Source organism: Ursus maritimus, unplaced genomic scaffold (assembly GCF_017311325.1).
Source record: "Ursus maritimus isolate PB19 unplaced genomic scaffold, ASM1731132v1 scaffold_14, whole genome shotgun sequence".
NCBI classification, from domain to species: Eukaryota; Metazoa; Chordata; class Mammalia; order Carnivora; family Ursidae; genus Ursus; species Ursus maritimus.
The window spans coordinates 65775184-65784196 of NW_024423786.1; the positions used below are offsets into that span (position 1 = coordinate 65775184).

The 9013-nt window shown below is 54.5% G+C and overlaps 1 protein-coding gene across 1 annotated transcript in view; it reads left to right on the forward strand.

Moving 5' to 3' along the window:
- Positions 1-246: 246 nt before the first annotated feature.
- The window catches only part of LOC103660410 (heparan sulfate glucosamine 3-O-sulfotransferase 3B1), a 38363-nt gene continuing 29596 nt past the window's right edge, over positions 247-9013 (forward strand). The window contains exon 1 of the mRNA XM_040630058.1: positions 247-1222. Within this exon, the coding sequence (XP_040485992.1) occupies positions 669-1222 (554 nt within the window). The 5' untranslated portion in view covers positions 247-668. The remainder of the gene's footprint in view (positions 1223-9013) is intronic.

A 9013-nucleotide genomic window follows, 5' to 3' on the forward strand; every position in this document is an offset into this window, starting at 1 on the left:
CCGCCCCCCTGAGTCGGCCCCGTGTCCCGCAGCCAATAGCAACCTCCGACCTCTCTCCACCGCCCCAAACCCTTTCCACACCCCCACGTTCCAGGAGCCGGTTGGCTGCCGAACGCTCTGCGAAGCGCCTGTAGCTGCAGGGCGCTCCGGGGTTCTGGTAGGTGGAGCGACCCGTCACTCCGGAAGGCTGGGCCCGCCCACCCCACCTCGGTCTCCAGCGCTCTTCCTGCGCAGTTCTTCGCAGCCTCCGCGGGGAAGTGCCGGGGCTGCTCCCCAGGCTCTGTTGGCAGGACTGCGGGAAGGCAGCCCCGGCGAGCGGCCGTGCGCACCGTCTGCAGCGATCAGGGAGCAGGAGTGCAGCGTCCTCTGGCCCAGGCAGCAGCAGCTCCTCGGCCAGCAGTTGCCGCCACCCCGAATTTCGTTTCAGTTGAGGCTCCTCCCGGGCAACATGTCAAAAGCCGCCACCGCTACAGCTGCCGCCGCCACCTGGGGAACAGCAGCAGCAGCAGCGGCGGCGGCGGCGGCAGCGGAGGCTGCGGGCGCGCGGGGGCAATAAACCGAACCACCCCGGCGTCCTGCGGGCCAGGGAACCGTCTCCGCGCTCACAGCTCCCGCGGGCCCCGCGCCATGTACTGAGCCATGTCCCTCGCCGCGCCCCCGGGCTGCGCATGGGGCAGCGCCTGAGCGGCGGCCGATCCTGCCTCGATGTCCCCGGCCGGCTCCTGCCGCAGCCGCCGCCGTCCCCGCCACCGGTGAGGAGGAAGCTCGCGCTGCTCTTCGCCATGCTCTGCATCTGGCTCTACATGTTCCTGTACTCGTGCGCCGGCTCGTGCGCCGCCGCGCCGGGGCTGCTGCTGCTCAGCTCGGGGTCCCGCGTCGCCCACGCTCCGCCGGCCCTGGCTCCGGGTCCCGATGGGACTGCCCCGCGGCTGCCGTTCCAGGCGGCGCCGGCCACCCCGCTGGCTGCGGGCAAGGAGCCGGCCGAGGGCGCCGCGAGCCAAGAGGAGCAGAGTCCCGAGACGCCGGACTCCCCCAGCTCCATCTCCAGCTTCTTTAGTGGGTCCGGGAGCAAGCAGCTGCCGCAAGCCATCATCATCGGCGTGAAGAAGGGCGGCACGCGGGCGCTGCTCGAGTTCCTGCGCGTGCACCCCGACGTGCGCGCCGTGGGCGCCGAGCCCCACTTCTTTGACCGCAGCTACGACAAGGGCCTCGCCTGGTACCGGTGAGTTCCCCTGCCAGGGCCAAGGGCCGGGCGGCAGCCGCGATCAAGACCGGCAGAAGAGGGAGACGTGGCATGTGCTGGGGAAGTGACAGGGGTACAGCCCCCCGACCACCGGGGGGGCGGGGAGAGGGGCAGACAGAGGAATAACCCGCGGCGCCCAGAATCCCGCGCCAGCGTGGTACAGGGTGTTCGGGGCTCCGCTCTCTCCACAACGCGTAGAAAGTTCTCGAGGACCTCTGGCTGCTCCGTGGCGCACGGTGCCCCTAGAATTAATCAAAGAAGGGGGACTGGCGACCGGGATGGCGCTCAGGGAAGCGCGCAGTCCTCTCAACTGCGGCCGTTTCGCAAACGAATCGATCCAGTGTTGCTCGTATTTTAATTTTTCCTCTCGGAGCCCGGGACGTTCTGCGCCCAGTCGGTCACGGTCTTCACCCTAGAGCAACTTCTGGAGCAGCTCTGCTCCCCAGATGGGGATGGGGGTGGGAGAGACGGCGTCTGTAAACTTTTTTCCTACAGCCCTACTCCTTGCTGGAACCCGAAGAGGGTCAGAGCCGCTTGGCTGGCGGGAGGCTTGGGCTCGGGAGGGTGAGCTGGGCGGGTGGCCCGGCGCCTCCGCCTGGCAGACGGGCCGATGCGCGGCGCGGAGCGTGGAGCGGTGCTGGTCCCTGTCGGGCAAAGGCGCGCACTGCAGCCGGCGGGAGCGGCGCGCAGCTTTGAAGGCTCCCGGGCGCCTCAGGCTCGGCTCGCTGGTTTCCGCCTCCTGGGCCTGGGTGCCGGGAGAATGCGGGCAGGGACGCCTGTCTGCGCTGGCCCTGGACACGTCGGGGCGCCGAGAATGTACGGGGTTCATTGGTTGAGAAATGTGCATTGCCCGGAGATCCAGGCTTCCGGAAACTCGGTTTTCTGGTTGGGTTGTGGGTCGGGTTCCAAAGGGGCAGCGGCCCTCGGGGTCATAATCACGACCTCTGCCCAACGCTTTCCAAAGCTGCCGGTCTTTGGAGCGAGCTTCTGGGTTGACCGAGCTTCCGGTGAGACGCGGGGGAGCAGGGGGTCCGGACTCCGGCCTTCGGAAACTTGGTCGCCACCCAGGGGTCCCGGCCAACGGCCCCCACCCGTTCTCTCTGGTCATCAATCCCCCAACCCTCACAAGTATGACTCCATCAGGTCCCCGGCAGGCACCTCCCAGGCCCGAGATGCTCGGGACCTCGCAAAACAAAACGGTAAAGTCGAACCGAACCCCATTCCCTGCTCCCATCCCCCCCCGCCCCCGGGAGAGCTAAAAGGGGGCTGACCCAGCGGATTAAAATCGCTCTCTTCCCAGCCTCGCCCTCCCCCTCCCTTTTGTCCCTGATGTTTTTATTATTGTCAGGAGTTGCCCAAGTCTCGAGGTTTAGCCAGCCGTGACAGTCACGCTTCCCACCGTTCCCGGGCCGTGGACACCGGCTGTTTAGAATGGGGGCTCCGGAGTCCCGACGTCTGGAGTCGCGTCCCGGCTCTGGCGGCTCGCTGGTGGCGCCGAGCCTCAGTGTTCCCGTCGGTGCAGTGGGGATCCTGTGGTTTCCACCGGGCGCGCCGGTGCGCTCGGGTGCCCGGCTGGCACGTGGGGGCTTCCCCGATTGTTAGGAGGGCCACCGGATGCATTGTCGTTACTACTTCTCCCACCGGTTCTTCTCCTCCTCCTCTTCCCGGGGTGGCAGGCTATAACGAGCACCTTTGCAGGGGGAACCCACCAGGGCCGGAGGCAGCCCGGCATTTACTTAGATCAGAAAACTCGGAGCTGGGTTGGGAGGGACTGGCAGGAAAAGCGCCGAATCCGTCAAGGCAGGCGGTTGTAGGAGCACCTGGGGCAGGCTGTGGAAATCCCCACAGGAAGATTCACGCAGGCTCTTAGGCGGCCGCGCTCCACCTGCTACGTTCCTTTTGATTGACTCAAAACTGCTGAATCAAGCACGAGGCCGCCCTGGAAACCGTCGCCGCGCGCCTGCGGCGGGGAGCGCAGCCGGGGAGCCTCGGGCGGGACCCGGGGGCCGCGTCGCGAGCGGCTGCGCTTCGGGGAGGCGGGGGGTTGGTCGTCTTCCTTAGCCATCCCCCAAAACGGAGGGGCCGTACCGACGGGGCCGGGAGGCCCAAGGCCGGCGGCGCTCACCCTGAGGACTGGATGACGGGAGGGGCAAACGAGAAGACCCCCGCAGCTCGCCCCACGCGCCGCGATCCGGGGCTGCTCCAGCGGCGCCCGGCGAGACCGCAGGCTTAGTGGATGTTTTTCGGGGAAAAAACCAAGTCTTCCAAAATGCCATCTGCTTGCTTAATTTTTTAATTGATTTAGAATATTCTGGATGTCTGGGCCGCCGTGTGGACTCAATTGAAGGCAGCCGTTTTAACTTTAAACAGACCCCACCGGGAGGAAACGCCTGTCCCAGAACGCTTTTCCTAAAATCCGGTGCCCGGGGAGCCCCGCTCTCCCCCCAGGCTGGAGCTCGCTGGGCTCAGCCCAAGCCTAGCTGCTCGCGGGGAGGTTGTGTGCTCCATTGTAGCTCCCGCTGCGTCCGCACGGTCAGGCCGCAGACTGCGGTAGAGTATAAATAATAATTAACCGGAGAGAGTTGCAGTTCGGGAACGTGGTGAAAACAAGTCCCCAGAACCAGAACAGAGGAGAGAGGGGAGACATTTTGGAGGCATTCAGAAACTGCGGGCACGGATGGTTGAATCCGATAGGCAGCCTGGCAATGTGCAGGAGAACGAGGGCTTGGCTATGTCTGAGCAAGTCGTTAATGGGTTTAATCCGTTGATACACGGTCCTGCTGGTGGCGTAACCAGTACACCCAGGGCCTGGGCACATTTGCATGGAGTCTTAGAACTGGAGCGCAGTTCTCTCCACTCGGCATCATGAGACACTATCCGCCCGAACCGGAGGGGGGATCGTAGTGGGATCGGAGCCTCCCGGGGTGGCAACCTTGCCACCCGCCAGAAATCAGGCGCTTTTCCGCTCCCTTACCTGCTACCGAAATCAAAAGTGATCGTAGGCGTGGTTCTTCCGCCCGGGCCCCGAGTTTGTTTTAAAGTCTAGGATTAAGACTCTTGTGGTTTCTTTTTTTTCCAGTTCATTATCCAGCTCGCTTTTTCTCTCTCTGATCAGGCCTCCCACGCTTAACAGGTGCTTAAAGGACCCCACGGAGTGGCTCCTCAGGACTTCTGGTGAAACTGGCCCTTACTTTCTGTGTCATGGTTGTGAAGGTGTTTGAGAAGCAGGGGGCAGTGGTTTCGGAGACCCTCACATAATGCCAAGCCTGGAGAAAGTACCCCCTTCCCCTACATTTAGGCTCTGAACGTGGATCTAACTTTTGAATTTAAAATGAAATATATACCTTCTTTAATAAGTTTCTCTTCTTGATTTGGCTTAAGTGTGGTAGATTGCCATGAATTTTAATGACCCCAGTTTGGGGATTAATTTAGCCAAATATTGTGCGATTCTTTTTTTTTTTTTTTTTTTTTTAATAGAGAACTATGCCTTAGGACAGTGGCAGAACTCCTTCCCCCACCTTGACTCTTCTTTCCATTTTTGGTTGTACAAAAATAAGCTGACACTTCAATGCTGTGGCCACATTAAAAAAAAAGAAGCATAGTGTGTGGGTGGTTTAATGATGTTGATAGCTAACACTTACTGAATGTTTTCCCTGTGTGCCAGGCACTGTTTCAAGTTTTACAGGATTTAATTTAATCCTTATTACAATCCTGTGAAGTAGGTACTTTTACAGGCGAAGAAACACAGGCACAGAGAGGTTAAGCAAGTGCCCCAAGGTCTCCCAGCCGGAAAGTGGCAAGGCTAATACAGCCAGCCAGGCAGTCCTGATTCGGAGGTCACCCTGCGCTGTGCTGCCTCGCTTAAGTGACCCAAGCATGATCTCAGCCACCTATGATGAGTTCAAAACTGGGTTTGCTTTGAAAGAGCTTGCGTTTTCTGTTTGTACCTCCTGTGACCTCAGTGGGGATTGCTCAGTTTGACCGTTTCAAAAGAGGATTAGCTCCAGAAGAGGCCGGCTACTCCATCCAAAGTTGGTTGGTAACTGGAGTAAGAATAATGACATCACCATAGAAGTTTCATTTCTTTGCTGCAGAAGATGGTCAGAGTCAATGGAGTCCTTAAAATGACAAAAATATCACTCAAATACAAAGGCAGAGAAAACATAGGGAGTGTCCCTACTGAGAGCAGACTTAACATTTTTCCATTTGCCTTTTTTAACACTGGGAGGTGTGTGGGAGGACATAGGGTTAAATAAGATGTTACAGAACTTCTTGGAATGAATTTCTTCATTAAAAAAAAAAAAATACAGTGCCCCAAATCACCACTGAAAACTGGTACTCATTAATCAGAAGACAGGTAAAACTAACATTTTGAGCAGATTTCTTTAGAAGTAGATTCTAAAACCCACTCACTTCAGAAATCTCTCTGGAAAGCCAGTGGCTGAAAGTAGCAACTTTTCCTGCATTTTCAATTTAACAAATGCTGAGAAAACTGATTTTTCCCCTATTTTCCCCGACTGGTTTTGAAAACCTGGTGGCAAGGATTGCTTCCGTCTTCACCGAGGGAAATTTAAGATCCGATCTGATTGGAGATAATCCTTTTTGAAGTAATTTGTACTCTCTCAGTCCTGGAGTTTAAACCAAATATGCAATTCACTTCAAGGTGCTGCTGGGTGAAGATCAAAAAAATCTACATTTATACGCAACAATTTGAAATACAAACCATGTTACAAAGCTGTCAAGATTTATTAGCAAGACAGTGTAGCATGTGTTGAACTCTGGTTTTAATTAGGCACCTAAATTAGACCATAAAATGGTTGATTAATCTTTTACAAGTTAAGGGGAAAATATAACATAAATTAACCTAATCATAAGTGTTTTCCCAGATGCTCTGAGTTAATAAAATAGTCAATATCTAATAGCAACCTATTTGTTTTACGTAAATAAAATGCTTAAACGTATGAATTAAATTACCCTTAGCTTTCAAGTGACATGGCATTAATGAACAGGTCTCTAAAAAATTAGCCTTTGTCTTAAAAAATATTAATCGACATAAGATACTCTAGGAATTAAAAGTCGACTAAACTAGATTTTGCCTTTTTACAGGAGCCACGAGTATTAAAAACGTACAGTTTAATACAGACTAATACGTAGAAAGACCGTTTCCCAGCTACAGTTGTATTGTTCGCGATTTTTTTAAGTGATCTGTCACAGCTGTTTTTCAATTTGGTGTTTTGTTTTTGTTTGAAGAAAAACTTCCTGAGCTCTAGAAAAATCAGTATGTCACAAAACCTCATTCTGAATACGTTTGCTGGTTTACCTTTTTGTTTAAAACATGTTGTGGGCTGTAAGGTTTTGATTGCAGAAGGTCACCCTCTTAATGGCTAAAATTATTTAGAATTAAAAGCGTACCAGGAATTAAAAAAAAAAAAAAAAAACAACCAACACAACCCACTGGCCAGCTAGTGTTATGAATCAGGGAAGTGGAATTTAGTCCGAGCTTCAGAACTGGTATACGTGCCTCAGATTGCTTGCTGACTGCTCTCTCTCAGTGGTTTCTCAATACTTTATGTCCTCACTCTATGAACATGGAAATTAAGTTGATTGACAGAAACACAAAATGTCTACTCCAAAGGCAAGCATAATGAACATTTCTTTTGCTGTGAATAGAGTTAGTTTCCAAATAGGGCGCTACCCCTCTCATTTAACAGTGGGTGATTTCAGACAGTAAGGGAAATTTCAGTCCTAGGCTGTTGGGATAGTCAGGAATCCCAGCAAAATGAATTCCCCAAGTATGTGGCATATTTTCAAGGGTAATGAATACAGTATGCTGCCTACCTCAAATGAAAACATTGACCATGACCGAAAAGAAATGAGATACTGATACCTTTGAAAGCTCCTTGTAAGTAGAGCATGAAGCTTTTTCTAATACTGAAAGCATTGCCTTGTTAGAAATCCCCTATTGTGCTCCCACTCTACCAAAACAAAACTCACACCAAATAAAACTGATGGTAGCGTGTATCGATATTTTTCCCCCCTGAATTTAGACTTGGGGAAAAGCTGAGAGTGTGAGGAGCAATGCCCAGCTTGATAACATGATGATAAATAATTTTCACGGCAGCCAAGAGGCTATGTGTTAAGATACTGCTAATGCTAATAAAATCCCCCATTAATTTTCTTTGCACGTAGGTAAAAGTTATTAATTTCCTTTATATCGATATCTGACATTCTTTAAGCAGGTATTTTGGTGACTTGAAACGTATTAAAAATAGCCTAAGTTACTGAGTCATTCAAAAATTTACTCTATTGCATACTGGGTGAAACGTAAATAGCAATGCCGTGCTGCAGTCTTTTGGCCGCCCAAAGAGAGCTGCTTTTAAACACTGTGACTGTGGATCTGGTTAGAGAGGGACTACCAGCGGGGACTTCGTTGTCTACTCGCGTTATAAAAGTATGTATGAAAAAAAAAGTATTCGTGTACATACATTCACTGTGACTTTAAGTTGATAACATTTGTTATGGAACAGATAAGCTCTTGGGATAAAATACTTTTATTCTAAATATAGCAAAGGTGTTAAAATAAGACTCTGCTTTAACACGAAGTTGGTGGTATTTTCAGCCCAGGCTAGACTACTTCTTGCCAAGGGATCGGTACTTTTAAACACTTTTGACCAGAGTGTGAATGATTCCGTGTGCGTTCACCAGGCAGCCTGGGGGCGGAGGATTCAGAATCCTCGTCCTCCCTCCCTGCCCTCCTCCTCCCCAAGTCTCTGTCCCAGGCTACTCCACATGGGGCCGTTTGCTCAGAAGCCCATGCAATGCTGAAAGATGGTTCTGGGCAGTGTGAAGCTTGGGGCAACAAATGGGAGAATGGGGGCAAAATGGGGAAGACAAGTGAGAAGCAGCAGATTTCCGACGCACACTCTTGACTGAATGGCTGAGGGGCAGGAGGATGGGTCTGGTGACAGAAGCGTCCAGCATGTCCCCACACAGGCCCCTGGCGCGGCCACGTGTCCGTCCCTTTCGGGGAAGCCAGGGGAACGCTCGCCCGGACCTGGCGCCCGGGAAGGTGGCCGAGCGCGCGGCCAGTGGCAGAGAAAATGGCTCCGCGGCTGGGATCAGTCAGCACGGTCCCTGTGTCGCGTGGGATCACTACATCTGGTCCAGGACCGCTGAGCCCCGGAGACAGATGGCGGAGCCTCTAGGGGCGGGGGCGGGGCCGGCGGCCGGGCGGGGGCTGCCCCTCCGCCCCCGGGTCGCCGGCTGCAGCCACGTGACCAGCCAGAGCGCCGCGCTCCGGCCTCACCTGTTGGGTCGGGTCCCGCCCGGCAGAGCTGCCCGCTCCCGCGGGGGGCGGGGCCGACGGCCCCTGGCCCCGCGATGATTGGTCCGAACGATTTCCAGGAGGCCAATGGCGTTCCGCCTGCGCGACGGCCCCGCCCAGAGAGGGCGGGCGCAGCCGGGGTGGGCAGGCTTTCCCAGCTGCCCCGCAACGCGCGGGTGGCGTTAAGCTGGTCCTGAGCTGAGCCTCCCGGGCTGATGTGTTTGCTCCCTCCCTTTCTTTCCCGGCTCTCTTTCTGTTCTGAACTCTCCTGCACAATTTTCCTCTGCCTTCTGGAGGGAAGGTGTTGTCTCCTCGACATGTTTGCCTCCGTGCCGTAGAGCTGGGGGGCAGAGTTGGCCTCGCCCTCCCTTGAACCCCTGGCTGTTGGGGCGCGGGCCGGAATGAATGAATGAATGAATGAATGAATGAATGAATGAATGAATGAA